General features: G+C 44.0%; 1 protein-coding gene across 1 annotated transcript in view; it reads left to right on the plus strand.

The window, feature by feature from the left end:
- Positions 1-346: 346 nt before the first annotated feature.
- Positions 347-15,119, plus strand: part of SCRIB (scribble planar cell polarity protein) — a 117,524-nt gene continuing 102,751 nt past the window's right edge. Inside the window, exons 1-2 of the mRNA XM_085316180.1 lie at positions 347-407; positions 706-767. Coding sequence (XP_085172306.1) covers positions 347-407; positions 706-767 — 123 coding nt within the window. The remainder of the gene's footprint in view (positions 408-705; positions 768-15,119) is intronic.

The following is a 15,119-nucleotide window of genomic DNA, read 5'->3' on the forward strand; positions in this document are numbered from 1 at the left end:
CCCCGCCGGTTATCTGCCTTGGGCTGCCAGTTTGGTCTCTCTGGCTCCTAGTTGATTTTGTCACCTGCTTCTCGCCAAGTAAAGGAAAGTAAAGCAGAACAGCACAGGTACGAGAGCAGCTGGGTCTGAGCATGCTGGTGGTCTCGAGTGGGGTTCGGTGCTCGGATGTGGGTCGCCTGCAGTTGTGTGCCGGTTAGCTGTCTTCCCGTAAGTCACTGCAGGAACATGAGCTGTTTCCTCGGAGTTCGGGAGCTCCGTGTCTTCTGATGGGCGCTTTAAAAGTTAGCTAGTCTGCCCAATAAGTGGGTGTCTTGCCCACAAAGGAGAGCACTCTATGTAAATCGGCATGAACCACACTTACAGCGAAGCAAAATCACAAGATAAATTCAAGAACTCTACTTTAACGTGTAAGCCACAAAAGAGTATTGAGCAAGTATATTAAAAATGAAAGAGATACTTTATATTTTCTAACTGAGACACAGGTGTGCACTTGCCACTTCTTCCTTTTAATCACAGTGCTCCTGGTACAGGTAACGTGGGTGATAAAACAGTAAGGCCCTGCCATGCACCATGCAGCATGATTTCTCTGTAGAGCTAGAGGATGGGAAATCTGCTCTACAGACTTGACCCAGGCATCTCTGAACCCTGAAGGGTTTGCTTTCGCAATGTAGGAGTCCTGGATACTGGCAGAATTCTTTTGCTTAGGCCTTAAGATATCATTCAGCAAAAGCCGAAATGATGATGATCCTGTTCTGCTGGATGGTCTGGTATGTAGGGTCTACAAATAAGAGCTGGAATTTGGACCTGTTGTCTCTCACCTCTCCAGAAACAGAAGACCTTAAGACCCTACTGGGCTATAGAGTATTCTAGAGAAAGTTTTTCCATATCTCTCATGTAGAAATTGTACCATTTTAAACAAGTTAGCTCAGTGTTACGTGTGCCAGAGAAAGTATTTGGCTGGAGCCTGTTTGGACAGTTGCTTGCCAGAGTAACTATGGACTAAGTTGCATCTTAGAGCATCTTGCTGAATCACTGATATGCTTTTATTATCACCATGAAATCTGAAAAAATACTTACTTTTGGTTCAGACCAAAACAGTATGGTTCTGTTTTGATAAGCTGAACAATTTATACACTCCTATACAGATTCTCTTGTATAGAAATGGTACCACTTTGCTCTCCTGTTGCTACTAATATTTTTGCCTTCTATCTTTCTGATTTGGTCCTCTCTGAAAGTACTGTGAGCCAACTTGCTTCAGATTGTATGTTGTTCAGGTACGAGAAACTAGTACAATACTTTGAATTCTGCTCCATCAAGTATATTGAGATTTTATTATACTTTATTTATATTTGTATATGTTTATATATACTTTATTTCTCAAACTACTGAAAAGTTTATGTTACAGGTTACAGGCAGGTTAAGACTGATTAGTGAGCAAAAGTTTCTTTTGCACAGTAGGCTAATTGCAGCATATGTGCAGTGAACTTGCCTATCCTTGCACTGCTTAGGTCTTTCTTGTATCTTCTGAATAGTCGTCATCTTTGCATTTATGTAGAGACAGATTTTATTGAAATGTGGTAGTTTTTTTGGGATGTGGTTGGATTTTGCTTAGCTTTTGAAGAGCATCTTTTGGATCATAAATGCAGATTTTATATTGACACTTTATTTAGTCTGCAACCAGATAGAAATCTGGTCTGTGTGTCTGTCCTTACCATTGTGTTTCCTTGCTCTTGTCACCCAAAGAACCTGTATTTGCAAATGCTGTTGTTTAACTCAAGGTGTCATGTCAGTTCTGCATGGGAGCATCAGAGCTTTTACTGTGACCTATCCCAGGATCATAGATTCCCTCTGTCGTGATTGCTTTCCATAAAATTTTTAGGTTTTTTAATGGCTATGAATTATTGGAAGAACATTAGAGAACAGAAAAACACTATTATGTTATCAACAAATCTCTAGTTCGTGTTTCTGGTTCCTCAGTCTCAAAGGAGATGTCTTAAAGTTGGAAGTGGTAAAGGTAATGCTGGGGGAGGGGAGGGAAATCATCAGAAGTGTGCAACACCTTTTCCACAGAGAAAAACAAAATTTAAAAGAGACCTTATCTCATCAGTCTGACAAATTTGTTGCTGTTCTTCCATCAGATGGTGGAGGTTTCTAGTATCGCAGATGGTTTGGAGGAAATAAACAGGGAGCCATTACCCACTGTTTCTTCCAAGATCAGAGGACGTTAGGTAAAATCAATAATGGCTTAATTCAGAATAAATAAAAGGAAATAATTTTTCCATGCAGTGTGTAGTTAAGGTTTAGAATTGCTTGTCATATGATACAGTGGAAGCTCAAAATTTACATCAGTTCAGAAAAGAACTGGACATTCACTGAAGAGAGGTCCAGCAAAAGTTAGTATACACAAAGACATCGTCTTTGGCTGAGGTGTAGCTTGTACTGCATGTCCCAGGAAAGTACTTAGAAGAAGTATTGTTACGGGCCTGTTGTACTAGTACTCTTCTTTGGTATCTGGTATCAATAGCAGCTGCTATTGGTTTTCTTCAGCAGTGACAGGTATCAGCCAATCCCTAGCAAAGTTGGAATGCCCTCGCCCCTGCAAGGAAGGTGAGAGTCAAGTATGTGCTGGTGGGGAACAGGAGGGGGACCCTGAACAGAGCACTCCTGAGTGCTCACTGCTCTTGAAAAAACAAGAGCTGGTGGATACTTCCTAGAGGTGCTGTGCTCTGGAGACATGTCTAAAGGAGGGAACAGAAATAGGTCCCACAGTCTTTCTCCTTTCCAGGCATCCACGTCAGAAGTTTCTTCCAGTTGGTGTTATGAATGGTTAGCTAGTCCAGAGGAAGTCAATAAGGAGTTCCATAACTTGGCAGGACCAGGATGTAAAGTTAAAGCAACCTGTGGTGTGACCCTGTGTGTCTTAATGTTCTGTGCTAATACAGCTTCTCTGAGCAATGAAGGGTGAGGTCTGATTCGGGAAGGGAGGGCGCTCTCCAGTTGAGAAGTGTTTCGTGGAACGAACGTTTGATTGGAAGCCTGAGCCTTTTCTGTGGGAGAGATGCTCGCAGGAGGATTTGTGCATGCCACAAGGAAGATTCGGAGGGAGGAAACCGTGTGTTTGTTTCACAGAACAGGGCTGCTCAGGATTCCTTGAGGAGACATTCTAGAGGAGTGTTGAGCCATTTGCAGAGGGAGAGGAGAGTAGCAAATGGAGACCAGTTAGAAAAATGTGAATCAGAGAGCTTGTAGAGTATTTAAAAACAAGTTTGACCATAACAAGTGTGTTTTAAATGGCTTAAGCAGGATTTTTGGAGAAGGCTTCTGTGTGGAGGTGGTTTTTGAAGCAACAGAATGGAGGGGAGGCTGCCTTTCAAAAAGGTTGTCATCTTTTACAGAGAAGAAGCAACTTCCTTTGGAAACATGTGAATTTATCTGCCTCCTCTTAAATAGGTTTTCCTCCCTAACTTCCACTGCTGAACTCTCTCTGTCCAACATGTTTTTATTTACCTTTTGTCCACTTGTTCCAGACTCCCGAAATGTTGATGATCTCTTGTTCCTTCTGTGGCACCATTTTCTTTCATACCACAACTTCTCATGTCTCTTTTGCTACTGCTTGCTCTTTATCTGATTACAAATTCTGCCTGCTGCCTGGCATTTCTGAATGATACTTCCTTAGTTTCCTTAACTATCTCTTGTGAGTTGTAAAAGTGGATGCTTGTTTCTCTTTTTCCTGCAGTGGCTAGTCCTTTTCTACCTGCTTTTGTTCCTTTTTTGCTTATCTTATGGGGGGAATATTTTGGGGGGAATATTCTGAGTCCAGATTTCTCATTATGATGGCTGAACTCTGGCTGTTTGAAGTGATAGATTAAATCTGTGTTAAAGAGCATCTGCTGTCTTGTCACAAGGATTTGCTGCTAGGGTGATACAGTATGATTTAATGGAAAATGTTAAATTGTATTTGATAAAGTTCCCTGTGCTCTTTGTTAGAGTATCTGAATTCCACAGGTGGAAATTCCTTGCTCCATCCTGACATAAAGTGATTTCTGCACGACTGAGAGTGTATGCAGTACAGCAGGAGAATAAATAGCAGGACGTTTAGTTTTCAAGGATACAGGCTGCTAAATGATTACATTAAAGCTACAGAATACACCTGACCATTTTAATCCCCTCTCTATGAGCAATTCAGAGCATGTAATTCTAATCTGAGTGAAATGAGCATAGTCTGGAATGTAAAGGTGTAATTTGAAAGTAGTAGATGGGAGCCTGTCACAGCGCAGCAGCACAGCATGATCAATAGGGACCCAAAGACTCTTCCATGTGTTTTAAGAGGAGTGCTCTGGTTTGGAGTATGGGATTGCAAAAGGGAGAGGTCAGAAGAAACCTGGGTGGAACAGAGAGAGTAGGAACTGGTGTGGCACAAAGTGGTGGAGCTGAATAGGGACGGGAAATAATGAGCAAGTCAATGCAGAGGAGGGAGGAGACCTGCAGTCTGTTTCAGCAGTAGTATGTGGAGGGATAGGCAGTTGGAAACCTGATGCTGGAAGGATACCTGGGCAGGAAGTGAAGTGAGTTTGGGTGGGGCAGGTTGAGGGATCATATGGTGAGGGAGAAGGAGGAAATTAGAGAGTTGCATTTGATAACAAGTTTTTGAATAGTGCTGATTCTGTAGACACAAGCTTTAGGGATATGTAATTGAGGAGATACAGCTTCTCAGGTTTGCTCTTTTCCATACCAAAGCTCCTGTGATAAATTGGATTAAATGCAGAATTTTTCTTTTTGGTATTGCCTAGTAAGCTGGTCTTCATTTGTGCTGAAGGAGAAAGGGAGATGGATGCCTTCCTGGAACACCAAGGAGTGGAGGCCTCATGGGTCCTGGGTAGGTCCCTTCCTGTTCCGGCTTATTGCTTTTTGCATCATGGCAAGGCCATTGCTAGGCTGATAGAAACACTCTGGATTTCAGTATTTCCTCCTGTTTTGCTGCAGCTAGCCGAAGGCAAGAGCAGTGGTGTCCTTTGTCCAGAGCCCAAGATCCTACTGCACTGAGCAGGGTGAAACCYGAGAGCAGTGTTTGTCACTTTCCCAAGACAAGGGCGGAGCCTTTGCAAGGCTAATTAAGAGCAGCTTTTAATTTTCTGACATCTGGAGCCTGTGAGGAGGATCTCAGGTTTTATTTACTTCCATGGAGGAGTAAAGCTGTTTCTTTTAATCTCTCCATGCTAATACCTCTTCCCTGAAAAAGTCAGGGAACAGTGAATCATCAGTGACTTGAGCTCTTCTCTGTTTCACCGTGAGGTAGCAAGACAGCGTCCTTCTGCGCCCATTAAGGGCTGTGTGTATGGTGGGCGGCATGTTCTCTCGTTCAGCCTGTGAATTTTCTGCAAAACTGCAAGTGTCATTCATTTAGCAAAACCAGTCAAGAAACTGGTTTCACTTGATTGTTATGAGACCTATGCACAGTGTTGGCATGTCTCTCAATGCTTTCCAGGAGCTCAGGAGTCATATGAGTTAATGTGTACAAGTGGATGTGGTTTTGTTTCTCCAAAAGCCAGGTATTCTGGAAGTGCTGTTGCTCAGAAATTGAAATAGTGCAGGTCATTTTACCCTCATCCTTCTCTCTCATTGTGCAGCAGCTTTCTTTTTTATAAATTCAACGTAGTGATAAGAGAGACTTGGAATAAGTGGTGGAGTAATAATAGCCGAGTATAAGCTAATTTATAGAAAAAAGAGCTCATACCACTCTTGGACATATGTAAACAAGCAGCAAAGAGGAGCAAGGAATTGATTTTACTATAGTATACAGTATTAGCAAGGCTGCACAGGGATGCTTTAAGGTCTACAAATAAGAAATCATAGTTAATACTCACTTTTGTGTGAGCTCTGAAGCATGTGGTCAGCTTCCTTTGTGGACGGTGTGTAGGATCCATGTTGCACTGTGGATCACAAAAGGAGCTCAGGTCTTGGAGAAAGTTTGAATGCATGTAATACTGGAGTAAAAGGACAAATTTTACTGTCCTTTTACAAAGAGGCAAAAGGATAATGAAGATTTGGATGACAGTGACCTAAATAATGCTACCTCTCACCAAATCTTCTGTTATGCTGGTTTTGTACAATGTAGGAAGATCATCAATGGAAACACCTACTTAGTCTTTTCCCCAGAGATGGTTGACCCTCGTATTGTAAACCTCTAGATAAGTCTCTTTAATGTGGTTAATAAGTTCTTCTACGTCTTTGGGTACATTGGCTGCCAATTTGGCTGCTTGACCTGAGCTTGCACCTTTGAAATTCTTCCTGTTCTTCCATGACAATTAGCAGCATAGGGTCACCTCTCCTTACTCATATTCCAGGATGCCTGTAAAACAGAATACCACAATGGACTTACAGATCCTCTATTTGCTCAGTACTGGATCTGCTTCTGTTGCATCTCGAAGATCTCTGCTTATTCCCATTGAGTGCAGTCTGAACATCTGCCTGGAATGATGTAGATGGCGTTTTATCAATGGTTAGGGGTAAGGGTAGGACTAGATTAACTTCTTCAGGTCTCTTTTGACCTATTTTGCATGTTTCTCCGAATATTCCTTGATTTCATATCTTTATTTCACTCTCCCTGACAGAAACTCGGATGAGACAGGGAAAGAGTGTGGTAAATGGTAAGCTGTACATTACACTAAGGGATCTGGATGTGATGGCTTGCTGAGCTCTTACATTGCAAGTACTTTGTGGTTTCTGACTCCTCCTTTTTCCATTTCTACTTAGAGTATTTAATAGTATATGTCTGAGCTGTTCCCTTGAGAGCTGCTTTGGCACCTTGTACTCTTCCTGTTCAAAGGAACTGTTTGCATCTTTTGTGTCTGAGAATCTCCTGCTGTATCCTTCCACACAGGGACATGTAACTCTTCAAGACTTTTTCAGTCCCCCAAATGTGCTTTCATAAACCCTGAGGGTACAATCTGCTGCACTCTGGATACCTTGTTCTATCCTAATTCATAATTCCTCTGCCTTGTTCCTCATTTCCCATATAAATAGCATTAGAGCTTATTTGATTTTGTGTGTATGTGTGTTACCTCTTAAGTCACTAGCAGTGCTGGAGAAGTTGTGTCTGTTGTAAAAACGTATAGGGTGATATGATTTTTGTCTCAATAAATACAATCCTTTTGAAACAATTGGAACAGGTTAGTGGATGACTCCTGGCATTATTCCCTATTGCTAATGTTTATGGCACTATGGATAAATAAATTGCCCCTTTGTAATTGCTGGTTGACTTTCCTCTGATCAGAAGATGATTTAGAAGAGAATTGTAAATGGATGAATCAGGCTCCTTCATTAAACTAGCATGGTAGGTGTAGTGGAAAAGGCCATTCCTGAAAAACTAGTGTGCTGGGGTAGGGAAGAAATAAATGGTAGACTAGTTGAGAAGTGGGGACAGATCTTTGGATAGTACTTGGGGTATATTAGTTTTTGTCTTCATCACCCATAGCCAGAATCCTGTCCCATGTCACAATCTCAATAGACCTCTCCAGTGAACCAGATTCATGTTTTTACAGTATTTTGATGCAAAACTTCCTGAATACTGAATACGGGTTGTCTGCAGCAGGGAGTGTTGATGTATCGGATGGTCATCTTCCTTTGGACTCTGTCTGAAGCCCACCTATGCAGGACTTGGGGTAGAGGTTGCTTGTGCTCTGGTTTCAGTAGGAGCCCTCTGCTCATGTAGTTGTGCTGTGCTGCTGTCTCACATGAGATAGAGTCTGAAACAGTGAATTGTTCTAGGTAGCAGAACCCCCATAGCTCTTTGCAAGAGTAAAGTGTTAATGCGGTATCGTGATTTAGTTCTGGCTTGGGGATTTCCTTTCTGTGGCCCTGAAATAGTTTGTCATTTAATTTGGACCAGAGATTCTACTTTGCTTCTGCATTAAATTCTTGGGCACTGTGGCTATTAGCAGTTAAACAGTTGCTGCGTTCTACCCCTGAGGGGACTGCATTCCTCAGTCCCCGATTAAATGCCTGGGAAGAAGCAGCTGGTGAGCTTTTGGCTCAGGAATGACTTGCTTTGTCTTAGCTGGAATGTGTTGCTGCTGCTTAAGTACTTTTATATATCTGAAATACATTCCTCAGGGCCTGATACGTGGGGTTAAATAGTCGGAAATCCGGCCAATCTGCAGCATGGAGTGCTGTGTCGCCAGAGCCACAGAGCAGTCTGCATGTGTACAGATCTCCTCCCCCAGCTCTGAACTTTGGTATGTGAGAGGCATGCGGAGCTGTTTCTGTTCTGTGCGCTATGCACTGCTGCTCTGTCCCATGCTGTCCTGCCCTGCCCCAGGCGTGTCAGGGAGGAGCCCTGCCCCACTGTACGCTGCATTCTTCTGCATGCATTGTGGTGCATTTCCTCCTGTGGCAGCCCTGCTGGGGCAGGGAGGAGGAACCTCTCCTCCTTGAGTGCTTTGGTGCAGCCCTGGTGCGTAGGGGCTGATGAAGAGGAGTTTCCCCATTTGCTGTCTCTGCTGGACCACAGAAGTGGCCTACTTCTGTAGGTTGGGTGCAGCCCTGAGTTTGGCTGAACACTACTGTTGTGTGTGTCATTTCGCAGTTGTAGAGTGTCAGATGTTTCTCTTAGGGACTCTGCTGAGTTGCTGCCTTTTGGGTTTTTTTGATTGTGTGCTTGTGACCAGAAAAGGAAGGGGTAGAGCCAGTTTAGTGTCTGTGACGGATGCTGTGAGGAGTGGAGAGCAAAACAGTGCTGTAGTTGGAGCCAGTTATTGGGGAGGATCCTGTGTTTAGGAACTGCTAGGCAAATGGATCAGGCTCCACTGTCCTGTGGTCTTGTGATGCACACCTGCTCCAGTAAGCAAGGCTGAGTCTCCTGGTAACTGCTAGGAGGATCCCTGAGAAATACCTGGGTGCAAGGGTGTACCTGGACATTGCTTGTAGGCCCTCCCTTTGGAATTGGGGCTTATCTATAGTGGCTGAGGTGCAGTCTTTCCACTGAAGCTTCAAGCTGATACTCTGATCTGCCTTGGTGATGGTGATTGCTTTTTGATCTCTGCTGCTGTGTGAASTCTGCTACCATAACCAGATTTCAGGTGGAATGATTCTTCTTATTGAATCTAGTCATTCTGGGAGGATATGTTGCTTGGATCCTTTCACTTAGTATAGGAAAAGGTATGTCTTGGGTTCACTGCTCTGCTGGTGAAAGCTAGTGCTAATAGAGGCATTCAGCTCTGCCAGAAATGGACTGCCCTGCTACAGGGGCCATACAGCCCTGGGACTGACCTTCTGCCTGAGTTGTCCAGACCTGTGATTCTGTGACCCTCATGTGTGAGGAGTTGGCTTTGAGCACAGTGAATTGTAGTGAACATGGATTTACTGAGGGAAAATCCTCCTTAACCAATCTGATCGCCTTCTATGATGGAATGACTGGCTGGGTAGATGAGGGGAGAGCAGTGGAGGTTGTGCACCTTGACTTCAGCAAGGCTTTTGACACTGACTCCCATAACATCCTCCTAGAGAAGCTCAGGAAGTGTGGGTTAGATGAGTGGACAGTGAGGTGGATTGAGAACCGGCTGAAAGGCAGAGCTCAAAGGGCTGTCATCAGAGGCACAGAGTCTAGTTGGAGGCCTGTGGCTAGTGGAGTTCCCCAGGGCTCAGTACTGGGTCGCATCCTGTTCAACTTATTCCTCAGTGACCTGGATGAGGGGACAGAGTGTCTCCTCAGCAAGTTTGCTGATGATACCAAGCTAGGAGGAGTGGCTGATACAGATGAGGGCTGTGCTGCCATTCAGAGAGACCTGGGCAGGCTGGAGAGCTGGGTGGTGAGGAACCTCCTGAGGTTCAACAAGGACAAGTGCAGAGTCCTGCACCTAGGGAGGAATAATCCTAGGCACCAGTACAAGCTGGGGGCTGACCTTCTGGAGAGCAGCTCTGCAGAGAAGGACCTGGGAGTGCTGGTGGATGACAAGTTGACCATGAGCCTGCAATGTGCCCTTTTGGCCAAGAAGGCCAATGGTCTCCTGGGGTGCATTAGGAAGAGTGTTGCCAGCGGGTCGAGGGAGATGATCCTGTTGCTCTCCTCAGCCCTGGTGAGGCCTCATCTCGAGTCCTGTGTCCAGTTCTGGACTCCCCAGTGCAAGAGAGACATGGAGCTAGTGGAGAGAGTCCAGGGTAGGGCTGCAAAGATGATCAGAGGGCTGGAGCATCTCTTCTATGAGGAGTGGTTAGGAGAGCTGGGCCTGTTTAGCCTGGGGAAAAGCAGACTGAGAGGAGATCTTATCAATGTGTACAAGTACCTGAAGGGAGGGTGTCAAGGGGACGGGGACAAATTCTTTTCAGTTGCCCCATGTGATAGGACAAGAGGCACTGGGCACAAACTGAAGCACAGGAAGTTCCGCCTGAAGGTGGGGGGGAATTTCTTCCCTGTGAGAGTGACGGCGCCCTGGAACAGGTTGCCCAGAGAGGTTGTGGAGTCTCTTTCTCTGGAGAGATTCAAGGCCTGCCTGGAAGCAGCCCTGTCTAACATGCTCTAGGTGACCCTGCTTGAGCAGGGAGGTTGGACTAGATGATCTCCAGAGGTCCCTTCCAACCTCAAACATTCTATGATTCTGTGACCTCAGCCATTTTATGATTGTGTTGCACCTGCCCCCATGATGCAAGCTGCTTACTTGACTTAACTACTGGTTTTGGAAATCTGCTTTCCTCCCTGCCTGTGCTTACTCCATACTCCTTTGTAGCTTGTATGCAAAAGTATTTTTCTAGAATCTTATCCTGCTATAAGTTTGCTGGAAGCTCTATGCTAATATCCATAGGCAGTAAGATGCCTGCCTTACTCTGACTGAGTCTGTGCGAAGGCAGTGGTGACTGGCTCCACTTCTTCTCTTGAATCATGGGTGGAGGTATATGCAGCCAGTCTTGGAGTTTTACAGTCTATATTTCTCTCCTAATGGGCAAGGAAGGGATAGGGGTGACTGTCTGACTTCTGTCTTTGCTCAGGAAATAGGCATTTCCCACTTTTCTTTTGGCCAGCACCACCTGTAGTGCTACCCACCGGTATTGCTGTGGAGCAGTTGTGATGTACTGAAGACATGAAGCTAAAGGCTAACGTTCTAAAACAGATTAGTGTTCACTCCTTTCTATGGTTATGCTGCTTTTCCAGGCAAGAGTGCAACATTGACTGAAGCTGGAGACACAGGCTGACATGGCTGATAAGTTAGGTGCAGGCAGCTTGTATAAAAGCTTCATGTGTATATTGAACCTCATGGGAGAGGGGACTCCTGTGCCTCTGAGTCTCACTGGATGAGAAGCTCTGCAAAGCGGGTGTTGGGCATCTTTACATTATCAACAAGAAAACAGTTCTAGATGAGTGGGCCTCAGTACCTGCATGTGAGGCTCAGGACTTTTTTGACACAGGTATTTTGGTTCCTCAGCCAAAGGTGGATCTACCACATGGAACCTGTATTTACTGCTGTCAGTGTTTCATGTTTTCATAAACTGGCTGGGCATGTTAATTGTTTCTCTGGATAACCTCAAATAAAACCACAGTGCGCCGTTTGGAAATATCAACATTCCTTTAGTAGGGAGGACAATTTAAGATGAGCCTTGGCCATGGTCAGAATGGTTCTCTGCTTCACTGGTTGTAACATTTCAATTTGAAGATAATATTTCTTTCATTATGCAATGATGACAGGTTTGACTGTTGTCCTTGCAGTGCTTCTGCTCTATTTGCCTGATATTTTTCTTTTAAAAATTAATCCTGAGATAGTGGTCTATATCACAAGGTTCATTAATATTTGCACTGGGGTTTCATTCTTCCTCACTTCCGTGTATAATCATCATATTTCAGTATTTAAAGTGCATCTTTTGAAGTTGCTGAGACATCAGTTATTGTTAAGACAGAAATTTAGCTGGATGTAGCTGACATAAGAGTGTCAGGTACTCAACAGTAGTTGAATAAATAGCTCAGGATGGTCAGCTTACCTGAAATTTCTTGTGAACCAAAGCCTATTTGTAGTGGGTAGCTATGTAACTTGCTTAAGTGCAACTTCCAAGTAACTGGTGTGTTTTAATTGTGGAAGATTAGTTACCATCAGAGATCTCCTAAATTTCCGATGGTTCATTTTTATTGGTTGCACACTTCAGTATGTCTGACAACAGGGTTCATTTCTGGCCCAAACAGGCCATATGAGGCTTTGTACTTGGTTATCATAGAATCAGTAAGGTTCAAAGGGACCTCTGGAGATCATCTAGTCCAACCTCCCCGCTCAGCAGGGTCACCTAGAACATGTTAGACAGGGTTGCTTCCAGGCGGGCCTTGAAGATCTTCGGAGAAGGAGACTCCACAGCCTCTCTGGGCAACCTGTTGCAGGGCGCTGTCACTCTCACAGGGAAGAAATTCCCCCTCACCTTCAGGCGGAACTTCCTGTGTTTCAGTTTSTGCCCAKTGCCTCTTGTCCTGTCACATGGGGCAACTGAAAAGAGTTTGTCCCCGTCCCCTTGACACCCTCCCTTCAGGTACTTGTACACATTGGTAAGATCCCCCCCCTCAGCCTTCTCTTCCCCAGGCTAAACAGGCCCAGCTCTCCTAACCACTCCTCATAGAAGAGATGCTCCAGCCCTCTGATCATCTTTGCAGCCCTACCCTGGACTCTCTCCAGTAGCTCCATGTCTCTCTTGTCCTGGGGAGCCCAGAACTGGACACAGTGCTCAAGATGAGGCCTCACCAGAGCTGAGGAGAAGGGCAGGATCACCTCCCTCAACCTACTGGCTACACCCCAGGAGACCATTKGCCTTCTTGGCCACAAGGGCACATTGCTGACTCATGGTCAATTTGTCATCCACCTATGCAGATAGGCCTGTGAGTTTTACCTCATGTTGCATGTTCTATTGTTGACAATATCCTTTGTACCTCCTCTCCACCATTCCTGATAGATTTTGTGCTAAGAGGAGCTCAGCTTTCATCTCTGGTCTGTGTATTTATAATTCAGCTCTTCTTGGGATCTAACAGCATGCCCTGACAGCAAGAAAGGCCAATAGCATCCTGGGCTGTATCAACAGGATCACAGCCAGGAGTCTGGGGGAAGTGATGATCCTCTTTTCCCCTGCACTCGTTAGACCACACTGAGATACTGCATCCAGTTTGGGGACCCCAGTAGAAGAAAGACATTGACAAAGTTGTATGAATTCAGGAGAGGACCACCAGAGTGGCAAAGGTTAGAGCATTGCTCTAAGAGGAGAGGCTGAGGGAATGGAGTTGGTTCAGCCTGGAGAAGAGACCACTTGGGACAGGGTTGCTTCATAGCAGCCTACCAGTGCTTACAGGGAGATTATTGAGAAGATGGAGCCAGTCTCTTCAGTGGTACATGGCAGGAGGATGACAAACACTAGGCATAATTGAACCAGGAAGTTCTGGCTGGATACAGGAGATATTTTTTACTCTAACAACAGCTAACTGATAGACCCAGGGACCCAGAAAGTTGTGGATAATCTATCCTTGACAGGATAAATCCCTGAACAACTTGATCTGACCTCATAGCTTACTCTGCTTTGAGCAGAAGGTTGGACTAGAGACTTTCCTAAGGTTCCTTTCAACCTGAATTATTCCCTGATTCTGTAGTTAAGGTATGTGTTTGCCTGCATTCCCCTTGAAAAGGGGCTGATGAGTGAGGATGTCACTGTTGAAAACACACTACAGAGCCTGTATTTCACAACTTGTTTCCTGTATTTTTTTGAAATGCTATGATTTTGTGGCGGTTGAGGTGATTCCTCATCTTTTGGCTTGTAGTGCTTTATAGGCTCTTCATACTTTTGACTAATTTTCAGCTTGTCAGTGTATTAATGAGAGCAATGTGTTATGTATTTCCAATCTGTTACATAACTGTTGTTTTACACTGAGTATTGTAAGAATTTATGCCATCTGAAGCTTATTTGCAAGATAATTTCCTGGTCTGGAGGGACTTTCATTGTAGGCATCCTGTAACAATTCACATATTTCAGCAATAGAATGTCTTTGTAATATATGTTCGCATTCACAAAAGTTTTTCTTTCCCTAGTCACTGCCTAGTCAGTCATGCTGTTAGTGTGTTAGTACACCCTCAGAACTTCAGGCTTTTTCTTTTTTGTCTTTTTAATTTGTGATAACCTCCATCATACTCTGAGCTTACTGAATGCCTCTGTACTGGAGTCCTTATTAATCTTTGTTAGTGCTGTGTGGTCTTTGCTTGGGCTTCTGGTATGTTAACAAACAGTGAAAGATCAATGTTTATTTTTCTCTTCATACTTCCATTTTTGACATTATATCAGTCTAGTCTGGACACTGAAAGATCTAAATCGTGATTTTTTTTGGGGGGGGGGAATGCTGAGAAAAACTGAAGGAAAGGTTTTGTGTGGTTCATCTCTATTAATAGAGACATACAGCATAGTTTTGCCAAAATGGTGAGGTTTTTTTGCTGACTGTATGCAGTCAAGCTAACCTTGGGCTATGGTGAGGGTTGAACTAGATGATCTCCAGAGGTCCCTTCCAACCTTACCATTCTATTATTAGAAAAAGAGGTAACTGCCGATCTCCAAAAAGAAATTTGCTTGGGTTTTCACTCCTATTACTAGTAACAATTTTTAAATTAATTTCTTCTCTACTTATTCCCAGTGTCACAAATGGTTCTGTTTTGCAGTCTTGCTTTGTAAATTTGACTTAGAGTTAAGAGTTGAAGTTCCCATTTCAGAAAACAGTGAATGGAAAATTATGCACGTCATCTCAGATCTAGCATTTGCAGTCTTACCAGTTCTTGATTACATGATGTCATACATTATATCATGTTAATTGTATAGTCCTAGTAGAGATAAGAGCAAACTTTGAGTGCTTGCTACTTTTCTGAGATTTGCTAGCATGAGTGGGAAGCACATCTTTTCTGTGCTTTTAAGTAAGTTTTTACCTCTGAAGACTGACCCATTTCTGAACAGCAGCTGAACAAACAGAATCTGTTCTGCCCATGCACTTTCATTAAGCAATGGCAGTTAAGCCTGTATTTGACTGATTGCAGAAATGTTGGTACACTCTACTAGCAAAAGTCCTCTTCATGCTTCTGTAATAAAACCGTTCATGAGCAAAGCAGTCTGTAGAGAGAAAATACAGATCT

Source organism: Rhea americana, unplaced genomic scaffold (genome assembly GCF_003343005.1).
Source record: "Rhea americana isolate MKP2758 unplaced genomic scaffold, rheAme1 scaffold_456, whole genome shotgun sequence".
In the NCBI taxonomy this organism is placed as follows: domain Eukaryota; kingdom Metazoa; phylum Chordata; class Aves; order Rheiformes; family Rheidae; genus Rhea; species Rhea americana.